Raw genomic sequence first — 24,858 nt, forward strand, 5'->3', positions numbered from 1 at the left:
GAATCTGGGAGCAAAAATAATTGTCTCCACTGGACTGGGATACAGAGCCCAACACACCTGCCTTTCTTTTTTACCTCTGCAGAATGGAAATAGCTCTCCTGCTGCCCCTGCATAGTGAAGGAGATGGGTCAGTTTGAGGATAACAGTGATAGATACCAGCTTGCATTTTAGTCCCACATCTTGTCTCAATATAAAACACTGCACCAACATTCTCCCTTGCAGTGGCTACTAGTTCCTTACTGATCTAGGAAATGCAAAAATACTGCAGAAAAAAAGTCCATTAAGTGCTTTCAGATCTCAGGAAATATTTGTTTCCTTGCTTGCTCTTAAGTTTTTTGGGCACAAATTCAGACCTGGCTTTTTAGACATATTATTTTCCTTTTGTATTTTACAGTGTCATGGAAACTTGCCTCTCCCTCAGTGTGTTTTTCCCTGCTGTCATTCCTTTTACTGATGACTCCACTAACAGTTGCAGCAGCCTTGTTCCAAAAAAAGTTGACAGACTGGGGCAGCAAGAGGAGGGAGTCACAGCATCAGCTGCTGGAGGCACCTGCAATGATTTGCTCAGCAACCAGCTGCAGTTGGTCCACCAAAACCATATGTTCCCAGTCCCCCAAAACCAGGCACTTTGGTTTGTCACTTCACATTAGCTGCTGCAAGGGGCTGAGTGCTGCCAGGGCCAGCAGCCAAGCCAAGCCTGGCACCACATGGCTGCTCCTGGCTGAGCACAACAGGGCAAGGACACTTCTCCAGGGGAATTTGGAAAGGTTCTTGGCTGGTGGAGGCAGGATTTAAAAGGCTCTGTCTGCAGCTTCCATTAGGGACTCGAACTCCTGCTGCCTCAGAGCCAGCTTGGCTTGTCATTTGTGAAAATAAACATCAAAATGCATGGGCTGGGAGAAAATATGTCCCAGATTAAAAGATCTCATCTCCCTTCAAGCCACAATGGCTGATCTGGTTACAGGCAGCATCACAGGTGTCCTGTCTGCCAGCTGGACTTTGGTGGCCGTTGATTTTAATAAATGTTTTGCTCCATCTTTTTCTGTATCTATCTCACTCAGGTGGGTCAGGAGAGAGAGAAAAATTCAAAGAAAATACTCTCCCTAGGTTCAAGGTCAACAGCAACTAAACCAAGGTCTGCCCACAGCGCCTTTAGGAGCATCATGTTCATCAAGGAGAGATCCTGGTCCAGGACTGCTGATCTACATGAATCATCCTTTCCACCTGCTGACCAACACAAAGTATCAATTTGCACACAAAAACCACCCAACTCATCTACAGACTCACAGATTTACAGAAGGGCGTGGTGGCTCCCATAACTGGGTTGAACATCACAAATTATGGTCACCTCCCACATTAATTTTGGCAGATCTTGTTCTAGAAAACTTGCCTGAGACTCATTCTGAATGTATTCCCCAAGAGCTGGCCCAAAACAAGCTCTAGGAAAATCCAAGCAGGTGAAGAGCCATGTGCAGCCAGCTCTGATATTTGCTTCCCCCTCCTGCTCCCAGCCCAGCCTAAGCACTGGAATAGCCTCAGTGTGTTACTGTGAGCAGGATCCAGGACTCATCTGAGCATCTTTCAGTGGCTCCCAGGCAAAGTCAGAACCTCCACCCTCTGAGACTGAAATGTCATGGGACAAGTATGACTTGTAAGCATGACTGGATCCAAAAGAACCCATGATCTGCTTCTTTGGACTGCATATTCTGTTTTGCCTTGGGTTAGTAAGATGATACATCCACCTTAAGAACATTAGCCTCAACTCTTCTCCTTGGAGAACATCCCAGGTATCTGGGGAGCACCTTGAGCACAAAAGCCTCTGTTGAGGAAGGGGATTTGGCTGTGGACACAAGCTCTTTCAAGCATCCTGCACTACTCAATTTCACAGCCCAGATCCACACCAACCCTTTCCCTGCACCTCTCCCTTCATCTTTCACAGTGGTGGGATGTCCCTTCTTTCCACTCTAGGGAGGCCATCAACAGGAGGGCAGGAAAGCAGAGGTATCACTCACACCCAGGGAAGGAGACAGTGGACTGAAATCAGCCTCCTCACGTGTTCTGGTTGCCAGTTTTCCCATGACAGTGTCATCTCCAGAGGGGATGGATGAGAGGTCCACTGCTCACTACAATGCTGCCATTCCCAGCCCATCTTCACGTGTGGATGCTCAGGGCGGGATTCAACCTTCCCACTGCCCCCCCTGAGGGAGGTGTCACCCCCCTCAGCCACTTCTGTGTTAGCATAGAGGGAACATGGGCAGCCCAATCAAAATCCCAACTCTCCTCCCCACACAGTGCCTTGGCCCTTGGCTAAGAGGCTTCCAAAGGTCAGGGCCTCCCAAAAAACTTTTCATCCAGCTAAGAAAGCACTGCTGGGCTTGAAAAGCCATGTCTGGGCTGGAAAGTGCAAGGCTATGGCATCCTGCAGACAGCCTTGGATCTGAAACAGAGGAGGGACAACAGCGTCCCTTCAGCCCCACCTTTGTGTCTCTCAACATGCAGAGCTCAGCCTACAAATGCCAACTGCCCCCATGGCCACCAGCCAGGCAGAGAACCTCAAAACTGTCCTGGGGCTGGGGTCAGATGCCTGCTCACCACCAAGCTCAAGTACAGCAGCAGATAGCCTTGTGCCATGAAATATGGAATGAATTAGAGCGTTTGGCAGAGCTTCATTAAAGTGTGACTCTGGATAATTAAAAGAGGCCTGGAGCCATGTGGGTCTCCCTTCCCTGCCAGTTCCTGGAAGGATTGTTGCTTCACCCTTCGAGGAGGCAGCAGCACACACACACACACACATATCCCTGGTTGTCTTGGTATTTCCTTGCTTGGTGAGCTGGAAACTGGATATTTTTAAGGATATTATGTACTTGGATGTGCCTGAGACACAGCAAGAGAGAGCTGTGCTCTGGAGCAATCTGCAATGCCTGATAGGCAGCAATGGTCCAGACACGTTCACCAAGAGCTGTGGCACTCTTTGGGGCTCCCCTGTTGGTACCAGGAGGGGGCTAAGGGGAATCTCACCTCAGCACCTCCCTGCCAGCAGGGCTGCCATGGGGGACAAGAGCTCAGATGGGTGGGAAAAGGCTCAATTTTCAATCCCAAATTCTGACTGTTCACAAATGATACCAAATCCAAGGCTCCCATGTTACACGGGTCATCCCTCCTGCCTTGTGTATGAAAACCAGCCAACCTATCCCCACAGAAATAATGTGCTTCTAAGAAACAACTGAAAACCAGAGATATTGCCCATTTTTCTCCTGGGAAGCACTGCTCAGAACACCTTCTGGGTGCTATAAATATTATAAAGACCATATGCAATGGAAACATCCTGTGGATAAGGCTATTGTGTATTCCTTTGTGATCTTTTACTCCATATTTTATCAGCCTGTGTGCATGTGGAAAGATAGAAAACTGATAGGGATATGCCAGTCAGAGCCCTAAGAGTCCCCTACAACAGCCTGGGTGTGAAGATTTGGGAAAGAATCAATTCCATTTCTGTGCCAAAAGACTCCTGGGGATGTTACCCAAATGTATCAATTGTCTCGTGGTCTTCCCTTGCCCCAGACACTTGTCAGCAGTTCTCCATTTCATCTGATATTGCTTAAATGTACTCAAATTAAACGCAGATCATAGGGAGGGGGTTCACCCTGGGTGGGTTTCTGGGAGGAAAACAAAAGCTCTGTAAATCACTATGAAAACAACCCAGAAGTGATGGCACTTTCTATCATGCTATTAGGCTCATGGAGAAACAGCTCCTCTAACCAATGGCAGGGCAAGAAACCACATGTAAAAGAAGATTTTCAAACCTCTAGATATTGGACCTCACTTGAATTCTATTTGGAGGTCTTTTTGTACTGCCCTTGCCACGTAGCACTGGTTTTAACTGAGGTTATTTTGTATTTCCCTAGTGCCTTAAGACCACAGAAGGGAGAATGTCTAATGCAGCTCATGCCACAAGCAAACACAAAAATTCAGTGCATGGGAATTAAAGAGAACTGTCTCCACCAAGCCTGGATGCTACCTGCTCTTTTTCAGACTGCTTCATCTCCTAAAACAGCTGGCTCTGGACTCCATGAGCAGCATTTTCCAGTCTTGACATTCATCTCCCAGCACTCAGAGCAGAGAGGGAACTCTGCAAAAGCAGAAGCTCTTAACTTTAATAAGAGAAAAAAATATTACTTTTTCATTTTAATTTTGTGAATAACATGGACAACACAGTTATCAGCTTCTTTTTCCTAGTGGCCAGGATTTGCAAGATTCACAGAGCAGATTCACTTCTGGCATCAGCAATGTCCATCTCAGCCACCACAAGACCTCTGGCCCATGGATTCATGGCAGCTCAGGCTCCCTCTGGACATGGCACTATTTAATCACTTCCAAAATCAGGGTGGTCTGAGACATTTTGGGGACTTCCCCAACTTTCCCTCTTTCTTCCCCCTCTCTGGGGGCATGTTGTCAGGGAGATGGATCAAAACAAGTCCCCATAGCAAACATCACATGAACAAGCCCTTCTCTGTCTGGTAGGCAAGGAGCTCTAGTACAAGTGGCTATTTCTCTGTGGCTTGTGTCCTCGTGGTGCTGTGAAGTGTCACTGATTGAGACCCTCTGCCATTCACCTGGTTGAGAGCATCAGGGAAAAGACAGGCTGGACCAGCAGATGGGCTCAGGGATTCACCCAACCCAGTGGCTCCCAGTCCATGCACACAGCAGTTGCTCAAATACAGATAATTCTAAAACTATTTCCTCTACTTCCACAGAGGGAGAATGTAATTTAATTTAATTTTTGCTTTGCACAGTAATGGCAAGGCCATTTATGCAGTTACATTGCTTTTCTTATCTAGTTCCCTTTTCAGCTGCTCCAAAGTCTTCCAGGTGTCCCAGTCAGGTCATTAGTCTGTTACAGCAGCCATGGTGCCACCAGAGAAGGAGATCCAAACCCAAAGATGCTAAACAGATGCCGGGCTAACCCACTAATTACCTTGCTTTTTATTTGGGACACTGGCTACTCCCATAAAAGCTCTATGATTAGAGATCATACTCCAGATAAAGCTCTGGAGGTCTCTCAGAAGGAAAGTCCATTCATCTAAATCAATTGAGGTAACTGTGTGGTTGTGGCTCTGCTTGCTGCTTGAGTCAATGTAGGGAGAGAGGCTTAATAAAGGTATGATCTCCCCCTGCAATCTCTGAGCTTAATTGAAGTTATTGGACTCCTTAATTTCATGGACTTTATCTCAGTGCTGTCACTGTTGCTCACAATCGGGCTGACAGCTTGACATCAATCCCTTGTTGTGGGGTCATTTTGCAGCTCTCCTGCACACATAAAGGGGGAAGCCAAAAGAACACATCTCCTTACCAACCTGTAGACAAAACCAGTTCAAGCCCCTCTGAATAATAACTACAAGTGCTGCTAGAGATTTCTACTGTCCTTATTGACACCAGACCTCAAGTCACTTCTCCTGAAATCCCTTGTGTGCAGACAAAGCAACAAGGTCCTCTCTGTGAGATCACACAACCCTGCAGAAGGCCAGAAGGAGAAATTACAGCTCCTAGATTTGCACTAAAATGGTGAAACTCTGCAGGGGGGGCTAGATTTCAAATCCCAATGTAAGGCATCATCCCTTGGCTTTAGAAACAACCTTGTGGAAACCACTGCAACAACGAGCTGGAGTAAAGCAAGAGATCTGCAAACATCACCAAGGGGCTGAGACAAAAAGTCAAGATGAAGCCACATGAGTATTTGCCTCTGCAAACGTGGAGGCCAAAATGCAAGTGCCTAAAGAAACAATGGCAGGAGCAATCATTGCACTCTGAAATGGCCAGAACAAGAGCCTGAGTGAATTTATGAGATTGTAGGGTTATTGGAAAACTATGGAAAGCAGCATTTGGCTCTTAGCCCAGACTGCAAGGGGCTTAAACATGCAGCTGGAATTAGCTTACAGCAAAAGCAGCAGGCCCAGGATGAGGAAAGTATTATACTCAGTGAGATGTGCCTTGGGTCTGACCTCTTTTCACCACACACCATGGGGCCTTTCCAAAAACTAAAAGCATTTTACCATGATGGAAAAGGCAGGTGGCACATCCCAGTGCATCAAAAAGTTCCTGCACATTTCTTTGCTCTCTTTTGCATCATCAGACACATTTGCTGGAAGGAGGAGAAGAAGCTATCAGTGTTTTCCTCATTTTACCCCTTGGGCAGCCCAGATAAAGCTGCCTGCATGCAAGGAGCCAAGCAGGAGGACAACATGTCAGTGGTCACTTTGGGGCCACCTGCTCCATGGCCAGCTCAAGTACACCCTGCAGAAGGGACCCCTTGCTTGGAGTAGGATTACATGAGGCAAAGACACTCGTCCATCATGGGATTTTCTCACATTCTGGCTGAGCATCCCAGAGCTGCAAACACAAATTATCCATTGCATCTGCACGTGCTTCTAGCACCAAAGTCTCTCTCGAAGTGTCCACCCCAGAAATATATCAAGAGCAGGATTCCAAAAGACTTTCAGACTGTGGGACTTGTCTGTAAACAGAAAATTTCATCATTCCTTTATTTTAAACCTCCTCTGGCCTGCTGCTTTTTAAGTTGTCCCTGCATGCAGCGGTTCCAACACCTGGAGGCAGGACCTTACCTATGAACTCCTGGGATGAGACTCTCATCTCAGCTGCCTACTGATCAGAATGTCTCAACATTTCCACCTCTCCTCTCTGACTGCACAAAACATCCATGATGTATTTTAAGTAACAATTTATGTCAGTACACAGCAGCTAGTGAGACCCCTGACTCCTCACTACAGCATGAGCCTCATTAAACAGCCTCCTCTCTATCCAAGCTCTTCCTGACTTGACACCATCACAGAACCCTCCCTTTGGATGTACCCAGGCTTCCAAAGAGGTTCTTTTCCAAAACCTTCAGGAGTAATGCTCTGAGTTATGTTCACTGCCTGTGCCATGAAGCTGGCACACAGCACAGATTTCAGCTTTGGAGCCAGCATGGGGCAGCTCTGCCGAGCACATTTGGAAATGGAAATTGTTCACACTGTGACAGGATGTGAGCAGACACAGTAACAATTGGGAAATCCACCACAACAGGTAAAAAGGCAGAGAGAGGAGGGAGACATAAAGAGAGCTGTACCTGGGAAGAGCTGAGGAACAAATTCCTAATATTGCAGCAGGCAGAAATGTCATCCCTTTCCCAGGCTGGGGCACGCAGGCGCCGGGAGCTGGCGCTCGGCTGGGCAAACACAGATGCAGGAGCTGAATGGGAGCACAGTCAGCCCCATCTATTTTTAACTGGTGCAGAGGAAGCTTTTACTTTTCATTATGAGGGCTGGACAAAGTGTCCATCAGTTGTGCTGAATCTGTTCACTGGGTGGGTGGGGGTTGAAGTGTGTAAAGCCCCCGGCCCCAGCAGTGGGAGCAGCAGCCCTAATCCCCCCCAGTCTGCTCACAGCTGCACGGGTCAAAGAGTGCAACAGCTGAAATGCACTTCTGATACATAGGCTGAGGGTTGCCCCAGCTCACCCTGGGGGTTTCTGCCTGGTCATTTCCATTAAGGCTGACTGGTGAGATTCACTGCTGGCATAAACGAGCGCCAGCCCATCAAGATCCCCCACGTTTAGCTCAGCATGACGAAATAAACAGTGCACAGGCATCACCAGCAGACACTGGCAGTTGGGTCTGGTGGCCTCCCAATGCCACTTTGCTCCCCTGGACGAAAATCTGTGGATTTGGCAGCAGCAGCACCTTTACTTTCCAAGTATGTTGCTTGTGTCACTGGGGAGCAGGGGGTGGGAGGGAGAAGGCAGGGCTGGGACCAGGGCTCTCCACCTCCCCCTTCTTGCCTGGACAGGGTTACAGCTCTGCAATTTAATTGTAGGATAACTAACTTCCTCTTAAATATCAGTTTATGCTGCTGTCCCATATATTTGAACAGCACCATTTTACAGTCTCCCCTCAAAAATATCAGCAGCAAGAAAACACTTGCTCACGGGGCATCCCAAGGAGAAGAGCTGTGTCACTGGCCAGATGGCCACACAGCAGCTCAAACTTTGTATGCTGGCATTTGGCCAGGTGGTGAAAGTAAAAGGCTCAGCCAGCTACTGAGTTCCCTCCATCCATCTCCCAAGCAAGCCACTCACACATCTGCTGTCACACATAAACATCATGCCTTGGGTAAATCCACAGAAGACACAAGCAATGACACCTGTCCTGTCCATCCTGACCTAGAGAGGTGCTTAAAATGTTCTCAGATACCAGGGGAAGCCACCAGCCTCACAAAACAAAGTTTAGCACTAAACCAGCTCTCCAAGTTCCACCTTCTCAAAAGTGCACACACATCCAGAACATGCAGACACATGACAGCATGTTGCTCCTCTCTGCCAAATAAGCATTTGTTAAAATCCTGCATTTGTTACGCACACTACAATCCCATAAAGGGGCTCAGAAGCCACCAACAGTGGGCATCTTTGGATGTCCTTAAGGGAGGATCACCTAGAGGGTGAACTGCCTTCTGTGGCCTTCCTTGAAAGGAGAAAGAGACATTTCATCTGTCTTGTTCAGAAGTAAGCGCTGGCATCCCTCAGAGGAACCCTACCCTCATCACTCACATGAAATGTGCCCTTAAGAGTATTTTTTTTTATGCTGTTATGTGGAGTCAGGCAAGAATAATCCCTTACAGTCTGTCATGGTCTAGGCACTGCTCTCACTACATGAGATGAACAGAGAAGTTCAAAAGCAAAGATCGGCTCCTGAGCATTCCAGCTGAAATTAAAAAAAGAGGTCTAGAGATAGCAAACCCTGAAATTATCTGGGTGGGGGAGGACAAGATCACAAGTAATACTATTTTTAACCTATTGTTCATGAACAAGTTGATACCAAGCTTTGCTCAGGTCCATGGGAAGCTGAAGAAGTTAACACAGAGGTCAGCTTTGAAAACAGTTTAATATTTCCTCACCAGTGTGTTACTTTGCTAGTGGTACTACCCAAGGAACAGGAAAATCAGGGACCTACTGCTCTGCATTCATGTACACATGTTCACAAAGGACATGGGAATGCCTGTGCCCACTTTGAAAACAAGCACTGGAAAGCAAACAAATCCCTTACCCGGTTGTCCTCTTGAATCTCCCAGTCACTGGAGAAGCTCAGCACATGCTGTGCCTGTGAGCAGTTGGAAAACTGGAAAAGGCTGGCAAACATTCTTCTGTTCTCCTGGGTGTCGGGGAAAATCGCCTCCTGGAAGTTGACTCCATGTGGCAGGAGGATGTAGTTCTCATCCATTCTGGAACACAGATTGCAGGGGCAGCCCACTGTGAGAATGAACAGCACTCTCTCTCCTGCAGAAGTCACCTGTCATACTTCAGCCTGGCTCGACAAAAAGTCACACAGACTTTTAGTCTGCAAGTAGCTCTCAGCTCTCCTGGCACCAAAATGACAATTTTCACCACAAGGACCGGATCAAGCAGCAGCAGTAAGGACCAAACTGCTCCTTCCACCCTGCAGACACCATGAAGGAGGCAAATCTGTATTTTGGGCCACAGTTTCTAGTGAATTTGCATCACTTTGCCCTTGAGCCCAGAGTTTAAGTACTCCTTCAAGCAGTCAATAAATAACTTGTGTCAATAAAATGTGTTTAAAGATGTTGGTGCAGACTAAGCCCTAGACAGCATCAAAATGAGTTTTGTCATGCAGTCTAAGAATACACCAAGTATTTCAAAACAAGCCACTGAGTAGTATTTCGCAAATGCTCTCGAATTGAAAGGTCACAGAGATGGCTCTGTTCCCACATTGTGGTTTATTTTCTTATTCTTTCGATGAGCCCAAAGTCAGGGTCTGGCTGGGACTCGGGAGAGTCGATGGAAGGCTATCGGGTGAGTATTCGGGGATGGGTTTTAAACTCCCACGACAAACTTCGGCAAACGCTCTGGCCTCTCTCCAGCTCCGTGACCGTCCCGCCGTAAAAACAAAAGCACCAGCACCCACGAGCTACTCAACAGCAGCTCCCTGTGCGATAATGCTGGAACACTACGGGAGTTTGGTGTTCCGGGCTTTTCTTTCCCTATGAAACTGAGGGTGGAAGCGCAAAAGAGAAGGCGGTGCGCGGAGAGCGGCCGCGGGACGGAGCGAACCCTGCGGGCAGGGGCGGGCGCGCATCCCCCGGCACATCCCAACCCCTGCCCGGACCCCCCCAGCCCGGGACTCACCGGAGGAAGAAGAAATAAGCGTAGCCCTGCATGACGGTGTGCGAGTGGCAGGAGAAGTAGCCGAGGCCGGTGAGGTTGAGGCGGGAGCCGGCGGGCACCTCCAGCATGCTGCCCCACGCCTGGTCGCACAGCAGCTCGATCTCGGCCGAGTAGAAGAGGTCCCCCGCTCCGTGCTGGGGGCCGCCGGGGGGGCCCCTCTGCCAGGGCAGGTAGTTGTAGGCGCCGTAGGGGTCGGGGTGCAGCGCCAGCACCCGCGCGTACACGATGATCGCGGCCAGCTCGGCCCGGCAGCCCTCGCTGAGCGGCCGCCACTCGGCCGGGAGCTGGCAGCCACCCCCGGCACCCGCCCGGGCCCCCAGCACCAGCACCAGCCCCAGCACCAGCACCGGCACCGGAACCGGCACCGGCAGCGACGCCGGCACCGGCACCGGCATCGCGGGCGGCTCCGGGCCGGGCTCAGCGGGGCTGGAGCGGGGCACGCACGGCCCGGAGGCTGCGGGGGACCGGGGCTGGGCAGGAGCGCAGGGAGGCGGCGAGGAGGAGATGAGGAGGAGATGAGGAGATGAGGAGGGGTGGAGGGCGCCAAGGGCAGAGCACAGAGGGCTGAGAGCCGGGCAGACAGGAATGAGAAGGGGCGAGGGGCAGGAGGTGTGCGGGGGCAGAGATGCGAGGAGCAGAGATGCGAAGGGGAGGGATGGGAAAAGGCAGAGATGCGAAGGGGGCAGAGAGGCAAAGGGGAGGGCTGTAAGCGAGAGAGGTGCAAAGGGGGAGGTGAAAAGGGAGGGATACAAAGGGGAGGGATGCAAAGGCAGAGTTGCAAAGAGGAGGAATGCGAAGGGAAGAGGTGGACAGGACGGAGGCTGCAAAGAGGGAAGATGTAGAAGAGCAGAGATGGGAAAGGCAGGCACATTCCGGGGTGAGCACTTGGTGGTACCCAGGGCTTTGAAAGGTGAAGGTGTGCCTCGTAGGGTTTTGGAAGTGCAAGGATCCCAGTGGAGCAGAGGGCTGTGCACAGCTCCCCTAGGAGAGAAAATCCTGGGAAACTTTAGATGTGTTTGAGTAGAAACTTGTAACTCTAGTCATCCACTTCTCCCACTTGAAATGAGGCTGGAGAAAAACTCACAAGTGTAGGAGAGCAGCCTGCAATAATTTTCCAAAATACACCTGGTGAGCAAAGTAAAAGTAAAAAGCCAGGTCTCAATATATTTTGACTTCCCGCTGCTTCATCCTAGAAGAGTCTGATGCAGCTTTTTGGCAGATAACTCGAAGACTGACCCTCTCCCCATATACAAACTGCTGTGGAGCTTCTCCCAAGGATCCCTGGGGGCCTTGCACCACTCACAGCCTCCAACAGCCTCTTTCTATTTCAGTATTCTCCTTTTCCCACATCTGGTCCCACTTGTAATAATAGTCAGGAATGGGCATGGGACACTTAAAATCTTCTGGAGGTTTTTTTTTTTTTGGTATGAATTTCATGGAGACACAGTCACAGCTAAATCTCTCCCTGGCTGTAAAGGTTACTCAAAGTCTGGCAGCATGTCCTGGCTGGTTCTTTAATCTCATCTTCCATCTATCTCCATCTACCTCTCCAGTCCTCTACAAGGACTTGGAGCTCCTGGAAGCAGAAGGTACCTCTTTGTTCCATGTTCATGCTGCTCCTGGTATAGGAGGGTCCTTGTGCAGGACTGGGGTTCAAAATAATGTGCAAAATAATGAATCATCAGTTAAATAATGCTGAGTCAACTTCATAACAGTGAGACAAAACAGCTTCAGTGACAACAGTCTTCCTCTGGAATAGTTTCATCAGTCTCATCTGTGTGCTGAAAAGTTTAACAAAGTAGTATTCATATTTTATGATGGCAAGATGCTACAATATATTTCACCATAGCTTTATGCATGAACTGCAAAGTTGTTTCTTGCTAAAAGATCAACAGATTTGGATTTTTTTTCCCTAGAAAAAATTTCAGAATGACAGTGTTTTTCTATTTTTTCCCTGTTTCTCAAAGATCAACAAATTGCTTCAAACTTTCAGGAAAAAAAAGCTTTAAAGACAATTTTGCATTTTTTAAAGAAAATACCCTCAAGAAATCCGAAAAGGCCAACCAGCTCAGTATTTCGTAAATGTTAAGCATTAGGAAAAACTGCTTTTTGCTTTGGAACCAGAAGGGACAAAACTGTGATAGAGAAGGTTTTAGAGCCTCTTTCAGTAAGTTTTAGATAAATAAATAAAAAATAAAGAGTAAAACAAATAATTGAGGCTGATGTTGACTTCAGATAAAGCTGAGGCAGTTTTGGAGGCATTTTGTGCAATCTGGTGTAAATGGAGGCTTTGATATGAACTTCATGTTTCTATAAGAAATGGTTTCTTGAGATACTGGCAAAGAATAAAGAGAGAAGCTGCAAGTGGTGGGAGAGATGTTCAGCCCATGCAGGCTGGTGTCTCCATGTCTGTCCATGTCTTTCCAAGTGGTGCAACTGGTGTCAGAGCCTGGCAGCTTCACTCACACAAATCTTGTGTTCAGCAGCATGTGAGTGCCTTATTACTTCAGTGCCACTTGTCTGGAGGCAGAGCCCCAAGAAGCTGAAGAGATGTTTGTAACCACAGGTTGGTTGGTTTTGTCCTGGGAACCAAATTCTCAGCTTGTGTGAAATGCAGTTGCTGTTTCCTCTGTGTATACACACAAGATTGATATCTTCTGGGCAAAAAAGCCTCACATTTAACCTTCACCTCTGCTTACTGTGTGTTGCAAGTAAATAATGGTCATCTGTCCTCAAACTGCTTTGGACATATCTGATCTAAGCTGTGATCTGTTCTGCTGTTCCTCACATTTCATTTAGCCACCACAAAACATAACATAATTTAGCTGGGAGGGAGGACAGGGTGAGAAAGGACAGGCAGCTCACAAGCAAAACGTGGAAGTCTCTCCTTAATGCTACTATTAATAGCCAAAGTGCTTATATTTGATCAGGGTGCTGGAATCAGTGAGCCAGCTCAGAAAACACAACAGCATTTGCTGGCATACTCCGGTGCTGGCTGATGCTCTCCAAATTGCTTTTTGGTGGTGATTACCAGAGTGTGGATGCAAATAATTCATGCTCTGTGGAATTTCTCTGTCATTCTGCAGAGTGGTCGTGTCAGCATTTTGAGGATATAGCAGGCATCCATAGAGTTGATTTTAGAGCTGAATGAGCTGAAGGAGGGTCTTATAACCCTGGTGATGCAGATGCAGTAGGTGTGAAAGTCTACACATAAAAATACTCTCATTTGGAAGTGCCTGATTTCCTTGGTCTCTTCCATTCATGTTTGCTGGTGCTGTGCCCACTGTCACTGTAAGGACTTGGGGTGGCTCATTTTCTCCCGTGCCCTCTGTGACATGTCCCCAGCTGAGACCTCTCCCTGTCAGGAGTCTCTCTGGAGATTTATCGGTGTAACCTTTCCTTCCCATACCAATAAGATGATCCCTTTGCTGTCTGTTTCAATTAATTAGCAACTTAGATGGGTATTTTGGTAAAGAGTTCAAACCACCTACATTCAGTGATTATTGTGATTTTGTTCTTAAATTTCTCTCCGCAGAAGCACCATCAATTTTCTTCTCTCTTCCTTCATTTCTGAGGTAGTGAAAAGTAACAGGAGCATCTGAATCCATTCCAGGAGTCCTTTCTCTTCCAGCTCTAGATAACGAGGAATTAGTGACATGAAGTAAGGATTTAAAGCCCTCCCTGGAGGCTGCATCCTTCAGATCTGTGTTTGCTGTTTCTCTGCAGGGATCCACAGGCTGATCTGAGACGTTTTTCAGTGCAGTGTGAATACTTTTGTACTGTGAACTCAGCGTGGGTCTGACAAGTGCTGTAGCCAAAACCAGCTAATCAGAGGAGCACCAATAGAGCCAATTACTGCTCAGGCTGCACTTTCAGCCACTCATGCATGTGCCACAGTTATTCATTCACTTCCTCTGCTTAGATAGTCTTGTAGACTTTGAGACAGGCTCATGATTTTCCCAGGCAGGAGCTCTTCCCTTTTTTTCACACATTTTTACAGATATTTAAATCAAAGATTTCTCCCCTTGGGCTATGTAATTTTCTCTGCTGTTTCTGTGGCAGTGCAGGTGATTGAAACCTTTTAATAAAACATTGCTCTGCTCTGTCTCTCTTTGCCCCTAAAGTATTGACTGAGTGGAGCATTAGTCCAGGTATCCAACAGGAGAGCACAGTGCTCGGTCTGGCTGCCTTTCTGATGGGTGTAGGTGATCTGAAACCTCAGCCCAGCTGTCTTTTATTTCTATATCTGCAGTGATTCCTTTGTAGTCCAGGGTACAAAATATCAAACCCAGATTTTTTTCCCCCTGTGCACTGCTCTTTAAACTGGGTGACCTACAAAGATGAGTATTTGGCCGTGCTAGCATCCCCACAGGAAGAGATGTTTTTGTTAGCTTCTTCTATCTATGCTTCTCTAATTCGAGTCATTCTTCTCATAGTTTGACATTTGGTCCATTGTATTTAACTATTTTTGTACCAATACTGGGCTGGCTGTTTCCTATTTAAAAAAAAATAAATCACATTTCCTGTCCATAGTTGTTAATGATTTTTTCTTTTGAAGAGTAATCATGACCATGAAGAAACTGGACCTGTCTTTTGGGATCAGCTGGAAATATTTGTCTCAAAGAGTTTGGAAATATTGATTTGATGCAGAGTAGTACAATTAGAATTTGAATTAAAAAGTAGAAGGATCAGGTAGTTGGTATAGATGGAGATCTTTGGCTACACCTCCACTGTATCTTTCTGCCCTTTCTTGCCCTCTTTGGCCTTTACCCTTTCCTCTTTCCATCTTCACAGAATCATAGAATGGGTTGGGTTGGAAGGAACCTTAAAGATTCCCAAGTTCCAACCCCCCTGCCATGGGCAGGGACACCTTACACTAGAACAGGTTGCTCAAAGTCCCATCCAACCTGATGCTGAACACTCCCAGGGGTGAGGCACCCACAACTTCTCTGGGCAACCTGTGCCGGTGCCTCATCACCTGTCAGTAAAGAGTTTCTTCCTAATATCTAATATAAACCTACTCTCAATTTGAAACCAATCCCCCTTCTCCATTCTGCCCTCGCTGTGGTCACTGCGTCCTGCTCTCTTTTCCCTCTGCCCTGGTCTCTGACAATTCAATCCAAATTGAATTCAAATTCAAATTCTCTCACCAATTCAAATGCAGTTTCCTCTGGATCTGGGCCTCTGTCCTGTTAGCTGTGTTCTCCTACTGAAACATCTTCTCCTACTCCCACCTTAGCCTGGCTCCCTGACATCTGGGGACATCTGGTCCTCATCTCAGACCCATTGTGTCTGAAAGGGAACTGTTTTTCTCTTATCCATCACTTGGACTTACAACCTGGATGACATCCTCACTTTAGACTTGAGAATAGAGACCTCTCTATTCTCAAGGTTGTGTCAACACTTTCCCTGTAGCCCTGTATCCCAGATGTTCTCCCTTTCCTGCCATTCACACAACAAAGATGGTTTTTTTGTCTCATGCCTGGAGTCCTGCTGCATCTTTTCCTGGGCAGACCCAGCCTTGGCTCACCACTGCCTATCCAGTCCTTCTCCAGCTCATCATGACTGGGCATGTTTCCCTCCCATCTTTTCCCTGGGTTCCCTTGGCCACCTGCCTCCTCCACCCCTGCTTACAGAAGAGCTCTGAGGCAGGGACTCCCTCAGCTCTGCATTTCTGCAGCAGAAATGGTTCCTGAGCTGTGACTGCAGGTCTGAGAACGAGAATAGCAACAACATGCAGGCTGATTGCAGCCCAAGCCAGCAGAGGCCAGAAGTTGCTGTGCTCATAGGTCTGTTCATAAATCAGAGTGAAATGTGCTGTCTGAACGTTGCTCCCAGTAGACACACATCTGCATAACACATACCACTGACACAACCAGCAATGGGAAAGAGATCCAAACACAGCATTCCCACAGCTGGGGAGAAGGGAATAGAGACATCTAATTCCCCTGTCCCTGGGGTGAACCCTGGCTCAGGTAAATGCACTTTTTAAGCATCAGAGGTTTTAAAGGCAGAGGGATTGTTAGGAAATCTAACCTGTCCACGTTGATGATGTCACCCAGGGACTCCTGTGTCATGATCATTACTGAATTTAGAAGAACAAAGTGGAAGACACACAATTCTCACTTTAAAATCTCAGGTGGTGGAGAAGATAGGTCATCCCTTGGTCAGTTGTTCCAATGCTAAAATCTTGTGCTTTTTCTCCTTCTGGATCTGCCTGGCTTCGGATTCCATCCATGAGTTCATGTCATGCTATGTGAAAAAAAAAACAAAACTTATTAGATATTCTCACCCAGCTTTGGCATTTACAATCCAATATAAGTACTCCCTTGAATAAATTGAATACACTTTCCTTTGCTTGGTGGCAGGATTACTGGACATTATTGTAGCTTGATTGCCCCAGATTTTTAAAGTTCTTTCCTTCAGCAGACACCAGAGATGAACTCAGGATCATAAAGCCTGGTCTCCAAAGAGCCAGGGAGAGAGCAGCACCACCACATCTCTTTGGATTTCTGTTCTTTTATCCAAGAACCACATTTATTCTGCTAGCCAGCATTACACAAGTATGGAACAATTTTCATTGGTCACTCCTGAAGAAAAATTGTATTGGCAAAGTACAACATGCCCTTCAATCCAAGCTTCACTTATCAAGTGAAGGCAGTTCTGGCCTGGTTTTGGGCCAGGGCAATAAACCTCCAGCACCCAGTCACTCACACTGGGTGAGCTCTCTTCAGCTGCAGGATCACAGCAGAGTGATGAAGAAAGTGATGCTTACATATCTAAGTCCTAATGTAACAGTCATATTGTAAGATTTTGGCTTCTTGTCTGGAAATAAAAAGATAGAGATGTGAAATGTTTTGTCTTTGCTTAACTTTCCTGGATTTATATCTTGTCCCTCCTATGTTTCCTGAGAGCTGAACTTTCTTCAGTTTTTGAATCACAGCTGGAGGTAACATGTTTGACACAGTCTTCTTCTAAAGTGAATTTAGTGTGCTGAGTGGTAACAGATTGCTGGGCCTGACTTCTGTCTGTGCCCCCAGCAGAAGAGAAGCAGGACATGTCAGAGCTGTGGGAGGGAAGGGGTTGCCTTTCAAAAAGGCCCCAACAAGTGCTCCCAAACAAAGCCCACTCTGTCTTTGTGAGTGCAGAGAAGGTGTTCAGGTAGATCCAGCAGAGACAGATCATCAGAGACAGCAAGTGTCCCTGTGCAGCCTTTCTTCCTTCATCACTCAGAAACCAGCACCTGCCCTCAGAGGCTCTGGTGTGGAGCCCAAATGGAAATGAGAACCATTGCTCTCCTGCTATTGCTGCCTGAACAGCAATGGACACTTGTGCACAGGAGGCTGCCCAGCCTCAGCTTGGGATGATCCCACGTAGACAAACATTTCTACTTGCACTTTGGCTGGACAGAGCAAAAAGGAGAAAAGGGCTTCTTACAATGAGAGACCCTGGCACCGTGTATGGTTAATGCAATTGAACTCACTCTCTGCTCAGTTTTCACAACTGGGTTCTTACTCTGATGAGTTAATTCCCTTTGACGTCCCTTCTGTCCCTCCCCTGCTTCCATTGAGTCTAAAATAACCCAACTGTCCATCTTGCTTATGGAATTACTGAACTTTCAAGAGAACACAAAGTGCTCTCCCACAAGGATTTGGGATTAAACCTCTCTTGTTTATGTTAAACATAACATCTTAATTCTTCCACTGCTGGAGGGCAAATGAGTCCCCACAACCCCAAAGAAACCTGCTTTCAAGCCTATAGCAAAGGTCAGTGTGATTTGTTTCTCATTATAGATGTTCTTTCTAGTGAAGTTGTCTCATGGCATATGACAGTTCTATTACAAAACACCTCTATATAATTTAAAGCATTTTTATTTAAAATATTTTCCATTATAAAGCAATGGATGCTTAATTTTCAGAATTTTTAATTCTCTTCTCTCAAACTGCACTAATCAGTGGAGTACCTGATTGTTTTTCATGGGATGGGGTAAGAAAAACAGCTGCTTCCCATCCCATGTCTCATTCAACACCCAAGGAGCTCTGGGTTTGGAGTGGGGAATCCCACTGAAGCTGGAATTTCCTTGAACTGGGTCTCACTTCAGTCTCCTGGCTCTGGGGCTATGTGTGCCCTCATACAGATGTGCATGCACATCTGGAGGGGGAGACTTGTGGCAAAGAGGGGCAAGGCAGCACAGATTACTGAGGGATAGATTACTGTGGACTACCACGGGGTTAGACGTGCCCCTGCACCCCAGGCACCCCCCAGATGAAGGGGTAGGAAATGATGAGAGATGAGGCAGACACAGGGATGCAGAGCCCAGGAGAAAGCTAAAGACAGTGGGGAAAAGGCAGAGGAAGTGGGAGAAAGAGACTCAGGACAGGAAGAAAAGGGCAGTAAGGGAAGTAGCTTGTCAAGGAAAATTTAAAGCAAAGAAGGAGCAAATGAAGGAGTTCAGTTAACTAAATGAAGAGTATATGGTAAAACTAGAGAAATACCAACAAGAAAGGAAGGACAAAAAGAACAATGAGAACACTAAGCCTCTTTTTTTACACGGCCACCAGCTGGAGGAGTCCAGTACAAACCCCATCAGAGAACCTGTACATCCCCACAGGAGCTGTCAGACCTTCTGTAACACAGCTTCCATCACGCTGGCCAGCTTGCATGGCCTCTTGTCCTGCAGAAAGCTGGGCTTAGCCTGAGTGCCATGCCCTGCCTCATGCCCTCTCTCAGCTGTTCCTCATGCTCCCAATCTTCCTGGAACCACAGAGCTGCTGTGCCTGCCCCATCACAGACCACCATCACCCCCAAACCACCTTTCTTCTCACCTACTTCAATTTCTGAGCCATTTTAAATGAACTACCAAGAAGAGGGAGGTGAGTTTTGTGTCTGGGGTGGTCTTATAAACTGTGTCCCTGACAGTGCAGGGTCACAAACTTCACACCAACTTCCAGCAACACTAACATGGGATGTGCCCCCACCCCACAAGCCACCTATTCCCCAACCACCAGGCAGCAAGCTTCTCTCTTTAACTGCTGCTGCTGAGAGGGCATCAAACCACCCAGAAAAAAACTCACAAAATGGGTGAAGGTCCTGCTTTATTAGCATATGGGCTTTGTATTTTTCTGTCTTAAGAAGGTCTGGTTCATCTCTGCCATGCTCTACAATAGAGCTCTGACACGAAAGCTCTGACATCCCCCCACTGTTGTACAGGAGGTTTCTTTGGATTTTAGAGTTAACCCAAGCACGTGGCCAAGGCAGTGAAATGGGCTCTGATCAAGCTCCTCTCCAGGAGGAGAATCCTCCTCTTTTCATGGCAATCAGCTGGCTTGGTGCTGAGCACCACTGTCCTCTTGACTCAGGGGAATTTCCTTCCTCCAGAACTGGGTCAGCAATGCCACCAAGATTCCTGAAGAATTCACTGGATTGCTTGTGATGAGGGCAATGCTGCTGATGGGTTCCTATTGGTACTTTAGTTCTGCTCCCAAGTTCCTTGGCAATGAGATGCTCACACACACCATCAGAATTGCAAAGGAGAAGGAAACAGCTCCAGAACCTTCCTCAGCTGAAACTCACCCACACAGCTGCTGATGACCCAGTGGCAGGGACTGAGCTGTGCTGCTGTACAGGGATTGCTGCATTTGCACACACACAGCAGCCAGTGCAAAGTTATATATCAAGTCCAGGACAGCTGTCCCCTGGCCACCATTTCAGGGGCTGGTGACACATGTACAAAACAGGTGCTGTTGGAGCCAGTGAAGGCTACAAGGTCCACCAGCAGCAGCCAAAGCAAATGATTTGCTGGATTATATGGCCTGTCAGCAGAGCTGCCTGGCTTTCCCTTGGATTGCATTAATTGTTTGGGCTGAAATATCACATTTTACATGCTTATCTTGGGTGAGATTTCTGTAGAAAAGATTTCAATGCTCTCTTCATCATGGCAGTCTAAAGAGTAATGCTTTTTTTTTCTTGTGTAGGAGACTTTTTTCCTACAAGTAGAGGCAAGACTTTCATATCTGGCTGAAAAATGGGGATGGAGAAAGAGATTGACTGGAATGATAAGATTTGGGGACAAAAATGCTGAGCCTGGTAAGTTACATGGGACCAGCTTCTTACTTCATAAAAGGATTGTGAATTCACAATCCATTAACTTGTTTGCAGCACTCAGATGATATGAAGACAAGCACCACAGGAAAGTCCATATAGGTGTTAATAGTTCTGCCTCCCAGGTTCTGTCTCTCAAACCCGTACAGATTCAAGGATGGGATCTCAGGACATTTGCACACTGAGCAGTGAAGATTAAAACATAAATGCTCACTAGGAGGTCACATTCCAAACTGCTGCTCATGGCTCAGCGCCCTGAAGAGACAGCAGGAGTTCTTGTGCTACTGAAAATTTACCATTACTCGTTTGCATCTACATGCACGTAGCACTGGGACAGAGGGAGGGATCTTCTCTGCTCATCCCATCTCCAACACAACAGTTAGAGCAGAGCTGCTTCTTGTAGATAACCTGCTAAAACCCTGCAGATAACCTGCTAAAAACCCTGCTATACAGGGGCTTGCTGGAGCTGGGCACAGGCAAACCTGAGGTCCTGAAGCACTTAAAAGTGGCATTCATTATGTAGACAGCCCAAAGAATCTGTCCACCTTATTTGGAGAGTCAGTCAGTAGCAGGAATTTCTGGGAATAAGAGCACAAAGTCACTTGCTCACAGCTTTCCCATCGCAGCCCTCCATCCTCTCACCATGAGTTCATCTCCAAGCCCTGTCTGCTACACAGGTGATAACAACCACAGGGGGAGGTAAAATATCTCTTACACAGAGGTGCATGTTAATCTCTAGTTTGGATTAAATATATCTCAGCTGCTAGAAACAGCTGTGAAGGATTTTTTTTTTTTCCTCTGCTGTTTTTAAGTGTGCTGCATTCTCCTCTTCACCATCCCCTCATGAAGGAGGAAAGAAAAGCTTGGATAAAAGCCTTGCTCCAGGGCAAGAAAAGATCCAAACTGCAGCTTTGCATAAATCTGTCACTTTGGTTCCCCTGAGAATAACTACAAATGTGAAAAATGGCAGAGTAAAGCAAGCACAGGTGTTAACTCCTCTTTTTTTAATTGTGGGGAGAAAAAAAAGGGAGAAAGCCTTTTCTTGTAAGTTGTGAGCAGCCCCCTGAACATGATGCCTTTCACTCAGCTTTATGCTTCATTAGCTCTTCCATAACTATCTCTGAGTCCATGAAATCTTATTTCTAAACCAGAAAGGAAATGGGGAAATTATCCCTTATAAGCATCTGCTGCAAAATCCACATTTTAACCTCTTTTGCTGCTTCTGCTGTTTTATTCTCCCTCTAGAACAATTTGTAGGGCTTTCCCCCCCTCTCTCTCACTTTTCAACACTAATGCATCAAAGATTTTCTGAGTTTGGCTCCTGCGTGGGAGGGCAGCCTCTGAGGACGCTCAGTGATGTTTCACCCCAGGGTCAGCTTTGCATCCTGCATTAAACTCGGCTCTTTAACTCCCAACAAAGAAACAGTGTTGTTACAAACATTTTTCTGTCCTCAATCCTTTCACCTCCAAACGCTTCTGCAGCAAGTGGCCAGATTTTGCTCAGGGAAGTGGAGGCAGCCGTGGGGACTGAGCTCATCTTCGCTGGTTGCACCCAGCAGGACTGACAGCACCTGGAGGCAGGGGCTGCCCCTCGGTGGCACCGGGATTTGGGGCATGTGGCAGGGCCCCCCGCACCAGCGGGAATGGCACAGGCACCTCCTGCCCCCAGCCATCCCACACTGACCCCTCTGGCTGCAGCCCAGCTCCACACCCCTACCTTTGTCCCTTCATCTTCCAGGCTTTCATTAAGCAGGAGGTGTTTTCGTTAAGGCTCCATTGTGCAGAAGGAAATTGCTTTTGCCACTGCTGTCCCGAGGGCTGTACATTTCTCAGGCAATTAGACCTTTATCAGGCTCGACGGTGTAGAGATAAGGATTGCTGAGTATCTGTTGGCTGACACGGACTGACATAGACAAATAGCTTAATTAATGTAAGTGAAATGCTTTGAAGTCCTTTTTATTCTTCTTTTGGGGGCGTTTTATCTTGTTTGTTTCAGGGATTGTTTATGTTGTTGTTTACTTGTTTAAGGCTTTGCCCAGTTAATTAATAAAAGTATATTTGGACTATATGCAATGAAATTATTTAGGATATTATTGGGTACCACTAGTAACCATGTCCAAGTCTGGCAAGCTGCTGTCTCCAGCTGTGATGGACTCGGTGACCAGTTCCCTCCTGTGACAGTCTCAGGAGCACAACCTGATGGGACTGGAGAGCCCAGATTACTCACACTGAACCACACCAGGACTCAGGGTGCTGATCCAGGAGAGAGCCCAGCCCTCTCTCTGACACTGGAGAAAGCTTCCCACCCCAGGACATCTCTAATCCTGCTCAGCTATAATCCAACAGTATGTGGAAAATGGTTCACCCACCAAGGAGTTTTGTATTACAGGGCTGTGCTGCTTGTGCTGGAAGCCAAATTAATGGTAAGGTTTGGCCACGTTCTGCATAGGCTGAAACCTGATTTTTGACTCAGTTTCTGTCTGACAAAGAGCACGATTTTGGCATCTCCATCAGCAGCTTTGTTTTCAGGATCTTGCTCCCATTCCAGCAAACAAGGCACAGGTGGCCTGTGCTCACACTGAGGATACCTGTGGATCTTGTGAGTTGTGTCAAGAGCATTACATGGGGTTGAGTTTAAACAGATGAAAAGTGAGAATCTCTGGAATTTTGGCAGCCTGTACAATTAATTTGCAATGACAGAGGTAGGATGGATTCCACCATTGGAGTACATGGCTTTTCCTGGGGAGGTGCAGTCCAGGCTCATGTACAGTGATGACTGAGGGATCACACTGAATCACACCCAGAGCTGTGTTGGATTGTGACTGGAGTTTCTCATTTCAGTAATCTACCAACCCTCACTGAAACAAACAGGAGGCTGAAACTGATGTCTGTAATGTGATTTGGGTTGCTTACTGAAACCCAACATTATTTGTGATCTTCTCTCTTACATCCCTCTGAAATCAAAGGAACTCACTATGGACAAGTGCAATTATATATAGATATAATAAACATATGATTAATACTCCACAGTTTAGATCAGAGTTCAGATCTCTCTTAAGCAAAAGATCTTTTTCTGCCCAATATCTTGAAGCTAGAAGACAATTTTCCAAGAGGAATCCTTGGTTCTTAAGATCATCTTTCCTGAAAGGCATTTGGTTCATCTTTCTTTAAAGGCATTTGAGAAAGTGGTAAGTTCTGCTTAGACTGGAAATTGCAGAACATTTTGTGAAAGAGAAATACATTTTAAGACAGCAAAACCTAGCAGGAGCTGGAGCCAGGACACCAGAGTGTAATTCTCTTTCCTGCCTCTGTGGCGTTTTGGGCAAGTCACCAAAAGATGAATCTTAGTCCCACTGTACCCCAGATTTTCATTTGTAACTAGGGATAACCCCATTTTCTTTGATCATGGTACTGTGGTGAAGAAGAGATCCTGGAGTATGATGATACCACAGTAATGGGGACTACATGAACAAGGCTCATGTTGCAGGAAAGACTACTAGCAAAGAATTTATAACTAGCAAATTGAGGAAAAGAAATACAGCAGTGAAATGTTCAGAACTGCTAACTGTGTGTTTAAAGGTTTGGGAAATTGCCTAGAGCTGTAAGTAGATGCCAGAAAAATTAATTATGATAATAAAACTTCTGGGAAGAGGTAGAAAAGCTGGAATGGTCAAATCATGTGTAATTATGAAGAATATTTTCTGTCCTCTTGGTAACAGAGAGCTGCAAGGAATGTGTGTGTTGCCTCCAGAAATGGGAGGAGCCAGGATGTCATTCTTTCAGAAACAAAACAGACAAGAACTGAAAAGAAAAAAAAAATTAAAAAGGAAGAAAAAGAAGATAAAAGCCAAACCAAACAAATGCCTCACAGGTCAATATGCAGCAGCCAGAACTTTGAAAGGCAGCCAGGGGAAATTCCCTGCAAACCTTCCCTCTGCTCACATAGGAATTCCTTGCCCCTAACCTTTGCCTGGGATCAGCTGAATCACGCTATATGGTCTTATTTTCCATTCCAGCTGTACACCTCCAGGCTGCACACATCCAAGAGGATCATCAGGGACAAACAAGCCTCTACTTTCTTTCCTTTCTTCTGGCCCTTGAGTTCATGGTTGGAGATTCTTGCTCAACCCAGTGGTCTCTGCTGGAGCCACCTTGGTCTCAAAGAGTGATGGGTAGAAGTGGTTGCTGCAGCTGAGAGCTGTGCAACTGCTCCTTCACTGACACCTTTAAAGACAATATCTGCTGCTTGCTACAAAAAATTGTTCCTAAAAACCCAGCCCTGATGGCAAGTTGGCAGCACAATTACTTAAACTTTCTGTATAGACAGATCAGGTCACTGGTGACTGTCTAGGCTGTGCTGTTTCAAGATGAATTAATTGCCTCCTGGGTTTCCCCTGGCTCTGCAAGGCTTTTCTGGATTTACACATACTGCCAAATGCTGCACAAAAAGCCAAAGGGGAAAGGTAGAGCTCAGAGAGGAGATACAGATGGGGCCTATCTAGAAAAGCTTTTGTTTCACTTGCTTCTG

At 46.7% G+C, this 24,858-nt stretch overlaps 1 protein-coding gene across 1 annotated transcript in view; it reads right to left on the reverse strand.

Annotated features, from left to right (window-relative positions):
• CCDC3 (coiled-coil domain containing 3) overlaps positions 1-10,624 on the reverse strand; it is a 34,298-nt gene extending 23,674 nt beyond the window's left edge. Inside the window, exons 1-2 of the mRNA XM_036400536.1 lie at positions 10,191-10,624; positions 9,094-9,268 (exon numbers count right to left, since the gene is read on the reverse strand). Of these exons, the coding sequence (XP_036256429.1) occupies positions 9,094-9,268; positions 10,191-10,624 (609 nt within the window). The remainder of the gene's footprint in view (positions 1-9,093; positions 9,269-10,190) is intronic.
• Positions 10,625-24,858: the final 14,234 nt, after the last annotated feature.

The sequence above is a fragment of the Molothrus ater genome, chromosome 5 (assembly GCF_012460135.2).
Source record: "Molothrus ater isolate BHLD 08-10-18 breed brown headed cowbird chromosome 5, BPBGC_Mater_1.1, whole genome shotgun sequence".
Taxonomy (NCBI): domain Eukaryota; kingdom Metazoa; phylum Chordata; class Aves; order Passeriformes; family Icteridae; genus Molothrus; species Molothrus ater.